Source organism: Vanacampus margaritifer, chromosome 4, assembly GCF_051991255.1.
Source record: "Vanacampus margaritifer isolate UIUO_Vmar chromosome 4, RoL_Vmar_1.0, whole genome shotgun sequence".
In the NCBI taxonomy this organism is placed as follows: Eukaryota; Metazoa; Chordata; class Actinopteri; order Syngnathiformes; family Syngnathidae; genus Vanacampus; species Vanacampus margaritifer.
In genome coordinates this window covers 18,733,094-18,754,489 of record NC_135435.1, presented here as the reverse complement: position 1 = coordinate 18,754,489, position 21,396 = coordinate 18,733,094, and the positions used below count along the sequence as shown (strand labels likewise).

Below are 21,396 nucleotides of genomic sequence, written 5' to 3'. Positions count from 1 at the left end.
ATATTTATATACAAATATCATACTTTATCTCTAAAATATAAACGTGTTTCTTTTTTTCTTTTTTTTCTGGAGAGCTCAGTATTGTTCATTCGGTAATTTTACCGATTTGACATGTCATCATCATTACTCTCCTTTTTTTTTTTGTATGTGCGTGCGTGCGAGTGTGTGTGTATTCATTAGTTCACCTAAAGCCTATTAAAAAATCCCATACCGTTCCCCTAAACCGAACACTTCCAGCCAGAGTCGTGAGGCAGTCCGGAGACCAGAGGAAAGATCAAAGAAAAGAAAGGAAAGTAAAATCCATATATAAACTTGTTTCTTGTTTTCTTGTGTTTCCTTGAAGCATTTGGCCAGAATGAGTGCCACGATCCTGGTGTTCCTGTCAACGGGCAGAGGTACGGAGACCAGTTTCAGCTTGGCAGCTCTGTAGCCTTCCGGTGTGACCAAGGATTCATTAGGACGCAGGTAATTCATATTAAAAATGTTACACTCAATGAAAAAAAAAAAAAATCCAGTAAAAAAGATTAGAATGACTTTTGTATGAATGTATCCAAGCGGAAAGCCTTTTTAAATCTGACAAAAATGAAATGTACAGGGGTCGGATCAGGTCACCTGCATCATTCAAGACGGAAATGTTGTTTGGTCTGCGGCTGTGCCTCGCTGTGAAGGTAAACACACTCCTTCTGTTTTTTTGTTATGCATAAATACTGAGTTGCTGTTTGAAATATTCCACTCGGTAAAGTCTACAAAGCATTCTCTAATGTATCTCCTTCTTGGTGTAAACTCACACGTAGTAGAAATTCTATACACTAACATCCTCATTTTTTCGCCCGCAATCTTTTCTACACTCAGTAATGCGTTTTGATTTGCATTTGCATTGGTTCTAGGGAGGGGAAAAAAAGATGGATATGTTTTCCTTATGCGCTCACAGCGTAGATTCGATGAACATACAGTATAGTGTAGGTCAAAAGTGTAAGTAATAGAAGTAATGCAGTGAATGTAGCAAAAGTCCTCTATGTATCTGTCTTAAATTAAGTTTGTTTCATCCACAATAATAACAAAGAGAGTTTCTAACTCATTAAATGCACAGTAGGGGAAAGAATATTATGCAGCATTTGAATTGGACAAGAAGGAAAGGCCATTTATTTTTATTATAATTGGATGTCAGAATTGTATAATGTGTTACAGGATGTTGGTACCACTTTGAAAAAAGTGTCCTCCTCCTCAAGGTTTATAAATAGTACAATATATAAAAAGAAATTATTAATATTGCTAATTATCTTTAATGAAGAGTTTAACAAAGTGTAGGCTCACAAGTTATGTATTTTATTTTTTGTTCACTTCGAGGATCTACAATTTCAGTACATGTATGAAAGGGAGCCTTGTTTTAAAGCCAAAAATGTCCTTAATGAGACGATCCTACTTATAAAGCAAAGCATTTGGGCTTGATGTAAGCTCACAGTTTGTTACAGACTTTTCTTGTTGGCCATGCTTGATAACATTTTTAACAAAATCATTGATCACCACTTCTATAAGGGTGGCCTGCTTATGAATCTGTTTCTCCTACAATTATGTGTTAATTAAAGGTAATCGAAACACTGCAGCTCGTTAACTTGACAATGTGCCAAGAGTATTAAACAATACATAAAATACTTTATTCATTAGTTTACTTTTTTAGCTAACAGGAAATTTGAACGGATTTGAGAGAGAGAGAGAGAGAAGCCATTCTATCAAAACGTAGGATGAAAAGGATATTGATTTCCCCACCAAAAATCAAGCTGTAATTATTTGGGCTGTATTGTTGAATGTGTACAACTCAGATCACAATTATTGATGAATTTGAATACCTACAATATAAACAATTTGAAAGGAGTGAAATCAAATGATAGCTTTGTAGAAGTCGGGTACCACAAGAGAGCAAATCAATCAAAGGAAGATGATTTTCTTTTTTTCCCCCGTCTGTGCTACTTCTTGTCACTGTAGCTCCATGCGGAGGCCATCTTACTGCTCCTACCGGAGTTATTCTCTCTCCTGGTTGGCCTTCCTTCTATAAAGATTCTCTCAACTGCCAGTGGGTGATTGAAGCGCAAGCGGATCACGCTGTGAAGATACACTTTGACAGGTGCAATTTTATTTTTAAGTCACAGGCATCTTTTCTCTGGTGTGCCACTAAATCAGATGAGCAGCAATGAACAGCTCGTGATATTGTATAACACTAATATTCTCTTGCACTTTTTTTTACGCAAGGGTAGTATAAATGTGACTTTTCACATTTTTCAACATTTAAGAGAGCAATTCCATGCAATATGGTCATAATGATTGATTATTTAAATGTCAATAAACCTTTGTGTTGAATTTATGGATTCATTGTGAGTACACTACTGGCTGCAACTAGCAGAGATGCTAACGATAGCATTTATGACTGAAAACACAAACTTTGAAAACTGGTTTTGATTTTTTGTTTTTATCTGGTTATTGTCTCTGTTTAAGTAGAGTTGAGTTGAGTATTGAAAATATGCTTTTGTGTAAGATACTAGTAGTCAGATGGTGCTAATATTATTTGTGCTCATTTACTCTACAGTATATCTGCATAGTATAATCATGCTTACTTACCGTATTTCTTCCCCTAATTGGCTATATTTGCAAAGTATGTAGTATCCATTGTGAGCATGCTATGATGATATTACTTGTGTGGTGTGTCATCTTTTCTCTTTAGATTTTGGTTTCATGAAAGCATTTTTGAGCTTTTTTTTTTCAACATTCACATGCAATTTTTATGGGAATTGCAGTCAATTTCATTTAACTCATTCACTGCCATTGACGGCTATAGAGATCAAAAATTTATTTGAACTATTTCTATTTGACATTTTTTTCCACTTCTGTTAACAAGAGTATGAAAACATAGAAATGTGTTTTTTTGTACATTTAGAACAGATATTAATGTTGTGATTAATCGTGAGTTAACTAGTGAAATCATGCGATTAATTACGATTAAAAAAAATATTGCCTGACGCCCTTAATTTTTAATACTCTTTTCTTAATTTTTTTATATATATTTTTATATTATTTTTTCCACCAAAAAAAAAAATATATATATATTTTACGAATAGATTATTACAAATTAGGAGCATCCGGCGATTACAATTTTTTATCGTAATTAATCGCATGACTTCACTAGTTAACTCACCATTAATCACACATTTTATATCTGTTCTAATACAATAAAAAAAAATCTAGGTTTTCATACTCTTGTTAACAAAAGTGGGAAAAAAATGTTAAACTAATAGAAATAGTTCAAATGAATTTTTGACGTCTATAGCCGTCAATGGCAGTGAATGAGTTAATCAGGTGCTATGAGATGCTCAGATAAATGTAAAAGTAGTATGTGGTGCAGTAAATGATTAATGTTGGAGATTCACTTTTCCTTATGGCATTGAGCCATAAGCAGAAGCAGCATAGCATTAAATTGCTATGGATGAAATCTATCTATTTTGGAACTTAAACATAAAGGCCACATCACCCTCAACCTATAAGGCATTCCATTTGTGGTGGATTGTGTTTATGCAAATGTGTAGTGCAGATACAACTTTGCATTTGATTGTGTATGTAAATATTCAAGTCATCTTAGATTGTTTTTTGATAGTCCGCTATATTGTTTTCTATCCCAGCAAATTGCTAATTGCATTCAAATAACAGTCCACCCTTAAAATGTTTACTCTTTCATAATGATAGCTTTCTGAAGTCATGGCCACTCGAGTCCAAGAAAGCTGTTTAAAAAATTGGATCGTCTCTTGGTCTGGAATGTAAACAGGCAGCAAGTGGTCACATACTGTATAAACAAGTAGTCACCTGTTGCTTATTTATAAGAAGCCAATTCCAGTTGTTATCTCTGCATACATTTGTTGACATTCAAATGCTCTAACCCAGCCTTATGTCTGTTTGATATTCTGATGAAAAGCATTTGATTGAAAATACATCATTTCTGGTTAACTCTTGTATGGCTGTCCAGGTTCCAGACAGAAGTCAATTATGACACACTAGAGATCAGAGACGGTTCCTTATCCTCCTCCCACTTGATCGGCGAATACCACGGAACCCAGGCACCTCATTTCCTGATCTCCACTTCCAACTTCTTGTTCCTGTTGTTCACCACTGACAACAGTCGTTCTGCGGTCGGCTTCAGCATCAGATATGAGAGTAAGAATTGGCCGGGGGGGAAATACAATCTAGTAGACATAGACTGAAACATATTGAGGTTGTGTTGAAGTCTCGTGGTCCCGAGTAGGTAATGACACGTTTGTCATGTACGCCCACGCTTGCTCGGACCCTCTTGACTCTGTGATAAATATGCATGTGTAATATGAATTCCAGGTGTGAAAATGGAGTCCGACGCTTGTCTTGACCCCGGCATTCCAGTGAATGGGCGTCGCCATGGCAGCAGCTTTTCCATTGGCTCTCGTGTCTCGTTTACATGCGACCCGGGATATACTCTGAGTGATCAGGATCCCATCGTTTGCGAGCAGAATCATCAGTGGAGTCACGCTCTTCCCAGCTGCGACGGTGAGGACCCTTCATTGTTTTAGCCCCCTTGAAACCTCCACAGGGATCATCTTTCTTGAGTAAATAGCTGATGTGATTTTTGGTAGGGCTTCTCTCATATAGAGTTGCGTGCGCTCATAAGTGTAGGCAGAACGTCGTTTGCCTAAAAATATATTTTAAGTCAGGTTTGAATTTTTGGAAAAGAAGAAAAGTACAGTACACTACATTAGTACATTAAAGTGACTTGGGCAATTATGCAATTAGAATAGTCATTTGTAAGTTGTGTATCATTTTTTTTTTAAACAAAACCCAAGCAATCATGCAAAACACATTCATTTTTAATTGGACTCAAATTGAATCAAAAGGCGTTTCAGAGTAGAACAATCGTTAAACAAAACATAGCAATGAAGAAAATAATGACACGGCCCCCATCCGGTCATTAGTCATATTTTCCCCCAAATTGCCATTGTTTCATAAATTCCGCCAAGGTATGAAAACTTATGAGCACAATTGTAGTTATGTGGCTGAGACATTCTGATATGTTTAGTTTGCCTGGAAATGTAAAAAAAAAAAAAAAAAGGGATTATATGGTTGATTTTTTTTTGATACGTTATTCTTTGCTCGAATTAATTCTTTGAGACTAAATCCCGGGCCTCACATGCAATGTATTGTTAATTTATTAGTTCTCAGCTAAAACTGTCACTGTTATATACCCTTTATACTCTTCTTTGCATTGATCGCAAACAAAAATATATAAAAATTATATTAAAATAAAAATAAATAAAAAGACTTGAGGACGATATAAATATATATATATATTATATTTATTTTATTTCAAGGCTTTTTTTTTTTTTCACCAAATGTTGGTTGAACTTTGGAAGTTCTAGTGTAATTTGACTTCTGGATGTGCAAATTTAACTGCCTAAAAGCCAAAAGATTGCCACTAAAAGTGACTTTTTGCTTTAGTTATTCAACAGTGCAGTTTAAAAGAAAGGTAATATCTGTAAAGGTCCTTAGATCCACAGCAGCATTTTTTGTTGGCCACGGTTGCATTTAGAGTGGCACCTTCTGCAGCTACCAGTGCCAGTTGTGTGTCTATGTGTGTGTGTTCACAATAGTCAAATAATCCACATCATCACACACCTGCTACCTGAGCGGTTTTTGTTTTCCCAACAACTGATATCACTGTAGTATGTTAAGAAGTTTTTGCAATATTTTCTCTTCAATTGCAATTAAGCATCACCCATCCATACTGCGCAAATGAACATTTGCCCAAGTTGGATATTAAAAGACATTATTCAGGTCAAGAGGCACTACCGCTTGGCCACTCGTAGGCCCTTTAGTTCAGCCGTATTACTTTCCTCTTCACTTCGAAAGACAACTACACCTTGAGGCATGCTTGATGATTTTTAAACAATGTTGCGATATAATAAGCAACACTCAGCATGAACGTGTCAACACTGACGAGGTCAGCAATCTGCTCTACAATAATGTTGCGCTGGTTTGTGGGTGATCGCTTTGTCAACCATTTCTTATCCCGTTCACCGGTTACAGCAACAATGCTACCCTAACTGTTTGGGCAAGAATCAGAGCATACATGCACGCACAATCATCAAAGGCATGTAAATATCAGACAAAGGTAACCCATGTAAACATAAAATGCAGTTTTTAAATAGTGATTTTATTAATTAAGGAGCAAAAAATACTATTCAAAGCAAGTGGACCCTGTGTGAAAAAGCAACAACTAAAATCAAGGGTTTTTGGCCCACTCATCCTTCCAGAATTGCAAAATGCAGCAACACTGAAGGGTTTTCAAGCAAGAATGGCCTTCTGATGGTCATGCCACAGAATTTTAATCAGATTCAAGTCTCGTCTTCTACTGCATTGTACGTATTTCCATCGCTTACTGTTGGCATCTTTTGGGCAGGGATGTGATTTTTCCGCTAATTCGCGGAATTCCGCTTTTTTTTTTATCCCCCCCCCCCAAAAAAAAAATCCGATTTTTATTTTTTTTATTTTTTATTTTTTTAGTAGTTCATTGTGTATGCACATGACTCCGACAGATAACATCTTCTGCTATAACAAAGACATGTGTGGTATGCTCTAATATGAGTTACTTTTCATTTGGTCATGATACAATTATTTGTTCATGAAATTTGAACTCTTCAACATTATTTATGTGTTAACTTAGTAATCACATTAGTTAGATATGATGATATTCTCAGTGATAGTTTTTAAAAGCAAAGACAGTCCAATGTTTTTGAATGTGACTGATTTTGAGTTGACTAAAACTGCCATTTTATATGGGATAGTTCAATATACATTGAAAATTTATGCTGTTGTTTTGTCTATTTCTTTGTCATGTGAGTGCATTGAAAGTACTTAAAAACACGGAAAACCCATGAGCTGCGGGGGGCTTTGCCCCCCGTGTCCCCCCACCAGGGCACTGCCCTGGACCTAGCTGGGTGCCAGCGGCCCCCAGACCCCCGGCTAATTTTTCAGATAATTTCACTTTGGTCAAATCACATCCCTGTTTGGGTCATTGACCTGTTGCGCAATCCAAGTAAGGCAGCCACAGACCACCATGTTTTGACTGCTGGTATTTGTTATTTGTTATTAACACACACTTCACAAAAATCTTTTTTGTGTTTGTTTAGCAGTGGTTTTCGCTTTGTGATTAGCTACAGTAAATCGATGGTTTAAAAAGTACTTTTTCTTTCTTTCTTTGTTTTTGTTTTTTCCTGGAGAGCTCAGGATTGTTCATTCGGTAATTTTACCGATTTGACATGTCATCATCATTGCTCTCTTTTTTTTTTTTTTTATGTGGTTGAGTATGTATGTGTATGTGCGTGTGTGCGTGCATGTGTGTGTGTGTATTCATTAGTTCATCTCAAACCTATTAAAAAAAAACATACCGTTCACCTAAACCGAACACTTCCAGCCATAGTCGTGAGGCCGTCAGGAGACCCGAGGAAGGACCAAAGAAAAGAAAGGAAAGTGAAATCCAGCACCGACCAGACACCACCCACTCTTTTTTTTCTTAATCAAATAAGCATCTAAAAAAAAATTATACATTTGACTTGGGTTTTCTTTGTTTGTCATTTACATAGTTGCCTGCGGCCCCAAAATTACTTGAGGAAAAGCATTCTGTTATATGCGTTGTTTGGAAATGTGCCAAATTATTACCAAGTATTGTAGTTTAGCAACCACTGTCAGCCATGTAAATAGCAGAAAAATGAGTTTAGTTACTGGGACTCGAACCAGGGTCGTTTTGTCGGAAGATGAGCGTCTCTCCGCCAGTAATTGTTTTAGTGTTTACATGTTTTGTAACGTCCATACTACAACCTCACTGAAAGCCTATTACTAACCCCAACCTTATCCCAGTGACAACAAACACTAAAAAAACACTTAGGTACCAACCAGCTGATTAACTCGGGTTCGAGTCCCAGTAACTGAACTTATGGTTCACGTTACTATTTTCTTCGCTATTTAACATGGCCGATATAGGTCGCTAAACTACAATACGTAACACTCGGTCATATTTTGGTACATGGTAAGACGACCAATATTGTTGAAGGACTTGCTGGAATGTGAAAGGCCACATGACTTCTCCTAAATGTCAAGGACGCGTCACTCTTCACCACACTACACTGAATAAACAACACTGCCTCCGAGGGTTCCGTCCTTAGAGTGAACCACCTTTTGTCACAGGTTTGAAGTGCATCGGTATTTCATGTTCAGAGAAAATCCTTCCGAGTTTATCCGTCAAACCAGCTACATAAGGGACCACCACATTCCACCTCCTGTTTATATCCCCAGGGTAGGTTGCATTTGCCCTTCTCGTCCTGGTGGGTTTAAGGCCCAGTTAGAATACCCACAGGTAGTTAGAGCTGCCTTGATGTGTGTCTGCTCCTTCTGTCTCCTCTGTGGTTGGGATTTTTTTTCTGCTCTGTTGTTGAGGGTTCTGACAACCACTAGCTAGTGGGTGGTGGGATTCAAACAGTAGGCACTGGTCTGTTTCCTCAACATTAAGGCTTCCATCTTCAATAACTATTGGACTCTTAGATAACTAAGAATATACAAAGACATATTGTATTTTGCTTCAGATCCAAGCCAAGGCAAAAAAAAACAAAAGCCATAAATACTGTAATAGTTCAGTCAGTACCACTTTACACTTGACAAAAAAAAAAAATGTTTTTAAGGATAGCGTTTGTGCATGATGGAAGGGAATCAGCTGAGCTAATTCAGTGCTTAAAAGGAAAATAATTAAATGATCAGCTGAAGTGGGCTGGCGCTGGATCAGCTGAGATTGCAAGTTTGTCAGCTTTGTGCCCTGCCTGAACCAACACATGCTCCATTAACTGTAATAGAGACACCTCACTATATTATTATTGCATTTTATAGGTGTTTTTTCTGAGTGCATCTTCATTTGGCTAAGGCGCCGTGATACAACAGAATGTCACAACTCGGCTCTGAACCATTGGTGAATAAATTGCAAAGTCCACAGAGAAATAGATTGGAAAGAAGGAAATGAAATCTGTCTCCCTGAGCTATACTCTAAGCAGTGCATGCAAATTACAAAATAATCCCATTTGTAGATACCATACACTTTATTATGTGCACGTGCATAATTTAATGGGATCCAATACATGACACAGTGTTGGGAAAGCTTCTTGTAAAATGTAGTGAGCTAAGCTAAAAGCTATTATAGAATATGTTTAGTTTATTTACCCACCAGATAAATGCAGGAAGTTAAGATGTCATAAAATGACAAAAAATAGCTCATCTACATCAATGCTACGTCACTTGGGTGGATACACACAGACACACCTGTACGGTTTTATTGTTTTGCTGCCAGAAACATGTTGCTAGCTGTTGATGTTTGCTGATGGTTGACTGAGTTGTGATGTCTGTCTTAGCTGGCGATTGTTGTGTTAACTTCGGGACCTGAATAGGTTGGGGTGACCAAATTTCCTCTTTTGCCTGGACATGTCTACTTTTTTTTTTACATCCTGTCCGAGTGGAGAGGGCTCCAAATTCATGAAAATACCTGGTTCACATCATTTTTCATAGGACCAATTAGCAAGTGTTGAAGTTGATTGATGCTTTTCGTAACAAATGGGAGTGCACCGTGTGGTTGACTCGGAGACTGTGGACTGCTTCCAAGTCGATCACAAGGGGTGTTGGGAGGGAAAAAGGTGGATTTTGTGTGTATATGGTATTATTCATGTAGAGTAAAAAATGTAAAAATGAGATCAACTCTTTACGTATTTCACTTTCTGAGGTTTTGAATACGGTGCTGAGCTGTTTTGGCGGTTCAAAGGTTTAGCTCACTGGTAGCACTCTACGCTCCCAAACCAGAGATTGAGGATCGATCATTATTTATTTTATTTTTTTTTAAAGTAGATCTTGGGGCAAAAAAAACATTGGGCTTAGGATGTTATGACGTCATTCATTAGTCAAAAATATGGTCACTCTAGAATGAGTGTCCTCAAAGACCGCATTAAGTGAATACAGAGATTTATTTCTAGCTCAGTGTTTGCTATCTGACAAAAGCTGTCTTAAGCATTCTGCCTTTGCAGGATTATATTGCTCAATTCAGAAAGCTGCTATGTTAACATCTTGAGGTGTACATGTTGCTAATATTTTATATATCCTATTTAACTTGCACAAAGGGCACGGATTATGCCTGGTATTTGAAAATAATAGCCAGCAAACATACAGCCTAATAAGCTCATTTACCCGCAAAGGAAAACCCATCAAAGTGTAATATCTGAACATTATCTTTGAATATGAAAATAAGACTTGGAATAAGGATGTAATGACATACTATTTGTTTCCGTTGCTTATTTCAGGGGGGAAAAAAATACAAGTATATCGTTTTGTGTCTGCCACTCCGTTATTATTTCTCCTCACACATATACATTAACAATCTATCCCCTTCCTCTTTCACCAATTTATTTTTCTACCCCTTAAGTATGCGCTTTCACACTCGGCAGATAACGTCTGCACACAAATGTTTCTTTCAATAAAGGGTCATTTAGTCACACGATGTCCTAGCTTAAGCTATATTCTGACACGGGAGTGATGAACACGATGGCGGTTTATCACAGCTTGTTGGGAAAAGAATGAAAAGAGATCTGGCTCATCATAGCAACTCAACTATATCGAAATATGACAAGGGAGTAGATAGTAGCAAAACAGTGAATAAATAAATGGATCCGGAGGGGAAACACAGCAGCTCTTTACACATGGACGAAATAATAGCTTCAAGGTGTCGGACTTCATTAAAATCAGCAATACCAAACTTTAAGTGCATCTATTTTATTTTGTTACCTATACCTTCCAAACATACATACTGTAGCCTATGTATCATATCAGTACACTGGGTGAAAAAAAGCAATTAACTGTTTGATGCAGTGTATTGTATGCATTGTGTTTGCATCTTGGAGCATCAAAGGCGCAAACTTTCCATTCCACTCCTCCATACATAATACGTTAAGTGCTCATTAAGAATACATTCAAGAACACAGTGTGAGCAGATGTCGAATGGGTGCTGGATTTAAAAATAATACATTGCTCTCAATTGCACGTCTAGTCCTTGCTGCCTGCATTTTTTACATCTTTGCGTGGTCATGACAACGTCACATTTCAGTTCACCAAGGTTCAGCAATAATAAGTTTTGCACATGTAACAACATCTAATATGTATCTTGATGGTGGTCCAATAAGTTGACATTTTCTTTTGGGGAATCTATGCTTAAATTCTGACCGGACATACTGCTACTTACTGTAATGTTCCAGGCTTCAAACGTAATTTCCGTTCTTCCATAGCTCTGTGTGGAGGCTACGTGTTTGGGAAAATGGGCACGATTCTTTCGCCGGGATTTCCTGACTTCTACCCCAATTCTCTGAACTGCACCTGGACCATAGAGGTGTCTCATGGTAAAGGTAAGAGATCAAAAGACACAATTTCCTTTACACACTCACAATTTTGTTGCTAAAAACATGTTGCTAGCTATTTTAGCTAACTGAGTTAGCCGAGTTGTGATGACTTTAAACTAGGTTTAAACCATATTCTCTGGTGGCCAGGGCAGTGAGGAAGCGGATGAGAAATGTAGTCCACCATAATAAGACATGATTGAGTGTGTTTGAAAGTTGGTAGAAAAAGAGAAGATGCAACTTAGTTAAAAGTGTGAACTTGGTTTTGTCCGAATCTGTAAGCCCCAAAGGATGATTCGTATTTAACCCCTAGGCGTTATTGTGACCATTTTTTGGCTTTTTGTTGGTTCTGACCAAGCCATTTCAAAATAAAATGCTGCCCACGGGTTAAGCCTTTGTGACGGCTTTAAGCATTGTATGTGGAACTCGATGCTTCGCTTGATGCATCAGTCAATCAGTCAATCAATCTTTGAGCTTTCAATCTCATGCAGACACACAAGCTTAATAACAGCTACTCAACTGTACGATCACAAAATGGTCCAAAATTCTACTGAAACCCAGTTTCCGCTTTTAATCTAATTCTTAATATGTCTTTTTCTCTTTTGCTGTTGCTGTTGAACTCTCAAACACATGCCATGAGCATAGCTCTCAAAATTCATGATGGTAATTCTCCTGATTCTTTATGCACTCATGCAGTTTTACTAAGATTGTGACCGTGAAATATAAATTGTTGCGCATAATTGAAATATAACCAACATGGGTTGAGTTCATGTACTTTGTTCTTTTGATTACTTTATGCTCCAGACTTTAATAGGATTCCCTAGTCCTTCCCTTAAAGTATGCTAGTTAAAATAGGTGAATGGTTTCTTGATTTTAGCTTCTCCACAATGTGTGTAATAGCTTCTGCTCATATTTATCCACTAAAATTGATTTTATGACCTGGTCTGTCTATTTGTCATCCAATCATCCGTTCACCTATCTGTCAATCGTTGTCAATTCACCCTTTTTTATTTTTTCAGGAGTCCACCTAATCTTCCATACTTTCCATTTGGAGGAGAACCATGATTACCTGTCCATCACGGAGAACGAAAATTTTCTGGTCCCGGTAGCCCGACTGACTGGCTCCGTGCTGCCACCCAGTGTCAAAGCGGGGCTTTTTGGGAATTTTAGCGCTCAGCTACGATTCATATCAGATTTCTCCATGAGTTACGAGGGATTTAATATCACATTCTCAGGTAGGATAAACACAGATTTTTGATTGCATAAACGTATATGTATGATATATACCGCCTCTCGCCCAAAGTCATATGGGATAGTGAGGTTAAGCTATTCGGATGGATGGATGGGTTCATGCATGTTGAATGTGATGCAGAGCAAAGGACTCTCCCCAAAGTCATGCATATTTTCCTTGCAAGTCTAATCTTTTGCCTGATGTCTTCCAAATCTGTAGAATATGACTTGGAGCCTTGTGAGGATCCGGGCGTTCCGGCTTTCAGCAGACGTACAGGATTCCGATTTCAAGTTGGGGACTCGCTAGCCTTCTCTTGTTTCCACGGTTACCGACTCGAGGGAGACAGCAAGATCACCTGTCTCGGTGGAGGCAGACGAGTGTGGAGTAACACTCTGCCAAGATGTATAGGTGAGACAAAAGACTATACACACCAAATGATGGCAAATCAAGACAAGTTGTATTATTGCACAGTTTTTCTGATTTTTTCAATTGTTTCTCTGTGGTAACAAAATTCAGAAGATTTTTTTTTTTTTATGTCAAATTGAGAGAAGTTTATCCTTGGGGTGATTGGTAGCTTCCAAAGTTACTTCTGTCCTTGTGTGACTTGATTTTTTTTTTCTCAGCTGCTTGAGTTGTTGTAGCATTTTACAGGTGACCAAATGGGAATTCATCAATTTGCTGGTTGGCTGTTGAAAGTTTATTGCGACCATCGTAAAGGTCCTAATCTAAGATGAGTCTCAGTGTTTGTTGGACGCTGTCTGAAATCAAACTTATTGGCTTAGTTTAATACACTGACCTCCAAACATAATGGGACAGTGAAGTCAAGTCCTTGAATTTTGCTGTAGAAAGAACTTATTTGGTTTGACATCCAAAGATAAATGACACATTTCTTTGTTGAGCAAATGTATTGGAATGTGTTTGTTTGGTCTGTCATATAACATCAATTATTCAGACCATAAATAGTTCTGCATGTTTACACTCAGTTTACGATATGGGCTTTGCCTGTGTAAATTACATTTTCAATTAGAGGTCTAACAAACAAGGAAAGCAGTATGATGTCTATGGGTGAGAAACAAGCGATGATGATGCTGAAAATAGATGTAAAATCAATCACAGCCATTCCACAAACATTGCCCAGAGCCTAAACTGTACATCTATTTGGAATGTTCCAAACAAGAAAGACCCCACTGGTGTACTAAGTCAGTCACATATGTTGAATTGGTAGGCCAAGGAAAACAGCATCAGTTGAATATACAGTCTACTATACGGCACTGAATGACCTTAAAACACTCTTGTGACATCAGCAACAACGCAGGGGACAAGAATGATTTCTTCTGGGACGTGCTCATTCATATTCATTGCTGATGTTAACTCGGAAATCTACAGAAACGTTTCTCTGCCAACTTCAATAAAATGTCATCAAACTGTTAAGGAGATAATTCATCATGTGCCAAGAAGGTGACACAAAACACACTGCCAAAACAACAAAGGAGTTCATCAGGGCATAGTATTAGGTCCTCAAGATTAAGTCACCGCTTGGCCCTCCACCCTCAACAGCAACCTGTGGTGAAAGCCTGTGAAAAAAGAATGCCATGGTTTGGTCACGTCTGTAGGTTACAAGCTTCAAGGAGTCCACCCAAACATTTTCTTGTCAATATGTTCTGTGCAGCCCCACTAGTCTGAACACAGCATTCTGAATAATATTGTGTTTGTGGAATATGAATAAAGCAGCAACATGTCAACGAAATGACAGCACAGTTTTGCGGGGTTCAAGTAACGACCAATCACAGCTCAGCTTGCAAACATCACATGACCAAAGTCAGAAAAAGGGTGAGTCGTGATTGGTCTGGTCATAACATGAGCCCTAAACAACTATGATAAAATGTCCGCCCCCTGAGATGGATAAAATCAGTTGGATTTTGCTGCTTAATTCATATTCCACAAACAATGTTATTCACAACACAAAGATTTAGACTATTGGGAGCCCATATAACATATTGTCAAGGAAATTGTTGGGTTGACTTACCCTTTAAGGGCATTATTTCAATCAAATCGTTGTTTTAATTGAAGTTTTCAGTACTAGGGATTAGGGAATAAAACCTAATTTATTAGTTTTTTTTATCATTTGTGTGAGGAATTGACCTCCCTGTTGTAATATTTTTGGGAGGCACCCAGACGACTTGACTGGGTCCAACCACTTTGTAAATGTCCCTCACTTTCACTTCCCTGCCTTGCAACAGACTCTCCATGGGGAGATCATTAGAGCGTTATGAAACGCAAGTCACTCCCGTTTTCCCTATTCTAATTTATCCATGAATATTTTTAAAAAGCCTCTTATTTACCTTGTGTTTCCACCTCAATCCTTCTGTCTGTCATTCCCCCCCTCAGTGTGCTTTTTTTATGCAATTTACCCATTAATGGTAACACTGTTGGATTTATAATATTCTTTCTTTGGGTGTCAAAGATATGTAGTACAAGCTGTGTGGTTCAGGAAATGGATGGATGGATATCATGATGTTCACATGTACACAGTAAATCGGTCAGTGGTAAATTTCCAGTGTTCCATCAAATATGCAGTAAGCAGTGTTTTTTTTACACTGTTAGGATAAAAAGTACATTTCCTTAAGTGGATGTTGGGTGTAACCTGAAGAGCACTACCAGAAACTTTCCAATTTTCCAGCGCATTGTCGACATTTCAATGGCTCAATAGGAGAGTGGTCATCTCCTCACCCTGAGAGTGAACGCACACTCTCAGGCCAGTGTGACTCTGTCAAAGTATCCTTGAGCAAGATACTGAACCCCCAGTTGTTCCTCACACTAGGTCATCAATAGTCAAAATGAAAAGCGCTTTGAGGGCCTTGTAAGGAGGAAAAACTCTATAAATGAAGCACCGTCTACTAGAGTAAAGTGTAGTTTAAGTTTTTTTTGTTTTTTTTTACACCGACACTAGTGCAATATACTCAAAAGTGTTTAAACCACCAGAGTTAAGTGTAATTTGGCAGAATTAAATCTTTAACACTGACACTAGATTAGAGTACTTTCCACACTACTCAGTGTTAACCATTTTTAACAATATACAGTGTTGGAGTAACACTGGTTAAGTGTGATAAAAGTAACATTTATTTACACCCATTAGTGTGAAAACACTTTTCTAGTGTTATATATTTAACACTCTCAGTGTTAATCTAAAACTGGTGATTTTGCTGTGTACAGTCTTTCTGTTCAAATACTATATAGTCTTCTTAAAGTTTAAACAACTTCCTTTCTCCTTTTATAGAAACATATTTGCACTCTAAGCAAAGATAAATCATGCACCTGTTAAGTAAATACATTTTGGCTATAGTCCTTGGACTCAACATTAGGTACACATGTGCAGGATGAGTTCCAATCTGCCTTCACAAAGACTCACTTCTGTCAGAGATGTCATGAGTCTAAATATAATTTGTTTGTTATTACGGTTGTCGTTGGCCGTTTTATAAGAGTATATTCTAGTTAAATGAAATAACCAAAAATATACGTACAGTAATATTTTGTACTTTCTGACATATCAATTGAATAATGTTGTGTAATGACATTTGTGTACAGTCTATTGGTCATGCAGTATTGGAGAGATGATTTTGTGTCATTTAGACTTTTAATTTTGCTTTATTATCAAACATTTGTAAATATATTCAACATTCATTACGTTATTGCGGTTGGTTGATTGTCATCGCTGTTATCACTATTTGAATGTTATCATGAAGCTGTGTTTTCCCTCTCCTCTCCTCTGTCAGCCCTTGTCATGTTCTTTCACATGACGCAGAAAGCCAAACCAGATCTGTGACTGCTGAGATAATAAATACGCTGAAATTGCACTCATTTTGATCCGCATGCCATGTTTGCTCCTCCTTGCTTTTATTACGTTGCTATAGCCGAGTGTGGAGCCACCTCCCTGGGACCAGAAGGTGTTCTTGTCTCCCCGAACTTCCCTTCCAACTATGACAACAATCACGAGTGCATCTACCGCATCACCACAGAGAAGGGAAAAGGAATCAGGCTGAAAGCTGAGAGCTTCTCTCTGCAAAATGGAGACTATCTCAGGGTATTTGTGCAAATAAACACACACTCACGCACACGCTCATACAGCAGACTTAGAATGTAGATTCTGAAAACACAATTAGTGTACACATTTGACTTATGTGAGAACAACGATCAACAGCAATTTATGTTATAGTAAACATATGACATGGGGGGCCTACTGGACTGTTCACAGGTAGGATTAGGCATAAAGGGGCGTTCGTTGTGCACCGTTGTGGGATGGAATGCAGATGACCCCTGGGCAATCGAAGCGGCTCCTCTTATTATCTTTAAAATCAGGGTCATCAACATTGAGATTGGCGCCAGTAAAATGTGTTTACAATATACAGGTAAACTGCATGAGTCGTAATCGGCCGCGCATGTGACAAGGGCAATTAGGGGTGGCGGGGATCTGTGGTAGAGTGGTCGTCTTGCAACTGTTAGAAGACCATCTTTGTCTTCCGCGTGTTCGTTGTTGTTCGGGGAGAGAGAATGTTGATTTTCTGAATACAGACTGGAGATCGGTGAACAGGTCCTTCGAAGGATTTATTTTACAGAATATTCCGGACACAAGCGAGTTTACAGACAAATGGCTGCATCCCTCTCGCAAGTGTGTTGTTACAGCGGACTCACAGTATTCTTATACTATCTTGAAAAGCAGTATCCCAAAACCCCCAAGCCCCCAGGAAACAGCCTTCAATACACATGACGACAGCCGGACATAGATAAGACTTTTTACACTTTTACAGCATATCATCCAATACACATTGACTTCAACCCCAGACACTGGCCCATTGATGTGGAAACAGACGAGGTCCTTCAGACATGACGACACGAGCAGAAATTGCGACAGTACTTACAAAGACACATCCACAGATAAAAGTTCTACTGAGGAAATAAGTCAATTAAAACAGTTATGACTAAATCTATGCAGAAGACCCTCTTCACAACCCAGAGGTTGTGGGTTCGATCCCATGCCGTTGTGACCACGTCAAAGTATCCTTGAGCAAGACACCCGTTGCTCCTGATACTGCATCATCAGTAGGTGAATGAGTAGTCGAATGTAAAGCGCTTTGAGGGCCTTGTAAGGTGGAAAAGTGCTATCAAAATGAAGTACCGTTTACCAAGTACCATTGGAGACCACCTTGCATCTCTAATCATGCGTTTGTGTGTGAAAATGAAGATGCGCTTATTTGTACACCAAATGCATGTGGGCGCCTGTCTGCGAAAATAGGGCCCATACTGTTCAATTGGGTTAGAAGTACATATGTTAAATTGTGCTTATGAAAATAACAAAGTGAATTTTTACAACACCAGTTAATAACATAATAGGCATTCTCCATATATTCTAATTTGGGATTCTTTGATTTATTAGAAATAAAGTGAGCTTTGCGATATTACATGTTTTCTATTAAAAATTAATAATTAGATAATACACAAATGTTTTTTGTTTTTTTGTTGTTTGTTTTAAAGCATGGTCTTTTTTTGCATTTCAAATGCAAACTACAACAATCAGCAATCAGGTTTTTGTATTGGATTAACTCATTCACTGCCATTGACGGCTATAGACGTAAAAAATTTATTTTAACAATTTCTATTAGTTTAACATATTTTTTTTTCCACTTTTGTTAACAAGAGTGTAAAAACCCAGATTTTTTAGTGTACACTTAGAACAGATATAAAATGTGTGATCAATCGTGAGTTAACTAGTGAATTCATACGATTAATTATAATTAAAAATTTTAATCGCCTGCCTGGCGCCCCTAATTTTTTATAATCCTTCCTCTTTTTTTTATTGCGTCAGGCGATTTAATTTTTTTAATTGTAATTAATCACATAACTTCAATAATTATCTCACGATTAATCAAAAATGTTATATCTGTTCTAAATATTTATTTTTTTAATTCTTTTTTTTTTTAGGTTTTCATACTCTTATTAACAAAAGTGGAAAAAGTGTAAAACTAATAGAAATAGTTCAAATTAATTTTTGACGTCTATAGCCGTCAATGGCAGTGAATGAGTTAAGTTCAATTGTGCAGATGGTCACAATGTTATAGCCCAGACCGTGTATACAATATGTAGTATTTTCTATGAGCCTATTGACTAACAAGCACTGACTAACATCATTTCTTAATAAAGGTATCACAAAATATAAATATTTATATTTAAAAATGTAAAATATGACGATTACAATAGTCCACTAGAATAATTGTTTTTCCAATTCATGGCTAGGCGTAATCCACGAGGTTTACCCTCTTGTTGGACATGTTAACATGTTTTGTACAAAAGCACAAGCACCCCTGCAGGGGTGTATTAACCATGTTTCTATTATCACTGATTGTGCTCCTGCTCAAATAGCCACACAAGCTGAATGAACGCATGAGAAACAACGGCGCTGAAGGATTGATTCTTTCTCTGTTGGCCTGAGCTCAGCACATTACCTTCAGTTACTGCCGAGCTGGAGGGTTAGCTCAGCATCGCTTTATCCCTGCGCCCCAGCTCGAATCCTACCACTGCAACATGGAGACATTTATTTTTTTTTCAGTTTCTATTCCACTCAACTCACATAACTGGTCAATTAGGAAATGTCATCCGCCATTTGGCCAGAAGTGCAGCACTTAGTGAAGCTAGTATGCACATTTTATTCCATCCAGCTTAATACCTGTACATTTCCTACCATTACCACTATTTCTTCTTCTCTGGAAATGTCAAATCAGCTCAAGGTGTATTATTCATGTCATCTATAAGTTATTTTAACATCCATGGCACTTTCTAACTAACATTCATAACTTCTCTTAGCAGTATTAGGCCTGAGGCTGTGGTTAAGCCAGTATGTGGTTCGAGCGTATCGTCACTATTAGGCCTCAAGCATCGACTGAGCCCGTCTGTGGTTAGATTGTATTAGCAGGGTTCTGGCTGACTTTTAAAGAGGCTTATCGTGACTGTGAAATAAAATGGAAACGTTCCCGGTGGGATAAGCACGACAAAAGAAGAAATCTTGTTATGGGGACGTGACACCAGGATGGCAAACAGTCATAAACATGATTTAAGTAGCGCTGATGAATGCCAAAAAGCCTCAGATGGCATTATTATTTTCGATACTGCTTCAAAAATGTACAGAAAATAATAGCATTCTTTTGAAGGCAGCTATTTGAGCTGCCGTGTGCCTAAATGAGGTCTGAGTAGTAATATGATTCGACTTAATTAAATCAATCACTCCCGTGTCAAAATAAAAAGCATAACTGAATAAAGAGAATGCCCAGAGGTGATAGAACTTATTTTCTGTACACATTGACAAATCGTATTTGCAGTCAATGACCAACAATCTAATATAGCATCAATTTAATATGTTTCATCTCGTACTGTCACTAACTAATCAATTATTCTATTTATCTACTAAAGATGAAGCCAACTTGCAATGTAGATACCTCAGGCCAATATTGATGTTATGTATGTTCATTTAAAATAAGTATTGATGATAATCCATCATGCAACACTCAGGTTTTAGGTGAGATAACTGCTTCAGCCCTTGAACTCAAATGAAATTTCAATATAATAAACGATAATACGCAATATAGATGGTGGATTTTAGGAGTGTCCAGAGCAAAGCTCTCGATATACGATTCCAATTAACTCAACTGTAGCCATGAGCTTTGGACAATGACTAAAAAAAAAAAAAGTGGTTATAGAATAGCACACTAACTTTTTGCCCAAGATATAATAAAGTGTTTGACGAAATGTGCTCCAATACCCCAACCATCCCATCCTGAGGTCAAAAAGGAAGATTAAGACAGAAAGCAAGTGCAGGAATTTGTGTATGGGAAAAGGGTCCATCAGACAGAGGGACCAGGGTGGCAGATGGTGACATGATGATTTATGAGCTGCGGGGCTTTTCATTAACCACAGCGAGTTTTACACAAGCGCAGAGCATGAGAGAGAGAAGGAAAATTAGGAGCTAGTGACAGGAAATGGGATGGTATTGCAAGTGAGGAACAAGGAAAAACAGTTTGAGCATGTTTTTCTAGATTGATTATTTTCCATCCAGTGTGTGAAATATCTTTGTTTCCACACACATTGTAAAATGGTCGTTCACCTTTTGTCATAACAATAAACAAAAATGCCTTACGCCAAAGCAGGTTATATTTGGATTTTGGCAGTTTAGTGTAAATCAGTAAAAGGTCAGATGAGTTGTTGTCACACATGCCTTACTTGTGGATAACAAAACTGCTGCAGGTATATTAAAAAAAGTGACTGGTTAACATTGTTGACAAAAATATGTACAACATCAATTCTTAATTAGTGTCACTGGTGAGCAGAAGCTTATCCCTTGGGAACAACCACACTGGTCGGCAATCGTGCAACATGTTTTGACAAACAATCATTCGCTTTCATTTCCACACCTCAAGGCAATTTAGAGGGTTCAATTTAACCAAGTGAAGCACTGACCAAGTGTTCAGTAGGAATGCTATTATATTTATGTTTTGCTTCTTGTTTTTACTGTGTACTTCTTTGATTAAAAAAAAAATACATATAGGTGATTAAACAGTACCATCCGTGATCATTTGAGGGCAATATAGTGTTCTTGTTGCTGGTTACATATGTTAACTTAATTACAGTTGGATTCATTTA

The 21,396-nt window shown here is 37.7% G+C and overlaps 1 protein-coding gene across 1 annotated transcript in view; it reads left to right on the top strand.

Moving 5' to 3' along the window:
• LOC144050301 (CUB and sushi domain-containing protein 1-like) overlaps positions 1–21,396 on the top strand; it is a 414,568-nt gene that overhangs the window by 279,779 nt on the left and 113,393 nt on the right. The window contains exons 17-25 of the mRNA XM_077563425.1: positions 344–465; positions 596–668; positions 1,984–2,122; positions 4,010–4,197; positions 4,372–4,560; positions 11,373–11,489; positions 12,500–12,715; positions 12,931–13,119; positions 16,623–16,792. Of these exons, the coding sequence (XP_077419551.1) occupies positions 344–465; positions 596–668; positions 1,984–2,122; positions 4,010–4,197; positions 4,372–4,560; positions 11,373–11,489; positions 12,500–12,715; positions 12,931–13,119; positions 16,623–16,792 (1,403 nt within the window). The remainder of the gene's footprint in view (positions 1–343; positions 466–595; positions 669–1,983; positions 2,123–4,009; positions 4,198–4,371; positions 4,561–11,372; positions 11,490–12,499; positions 12,716–12,930; positions 13,120–16,622; positions 16,793–21,396) is intronic.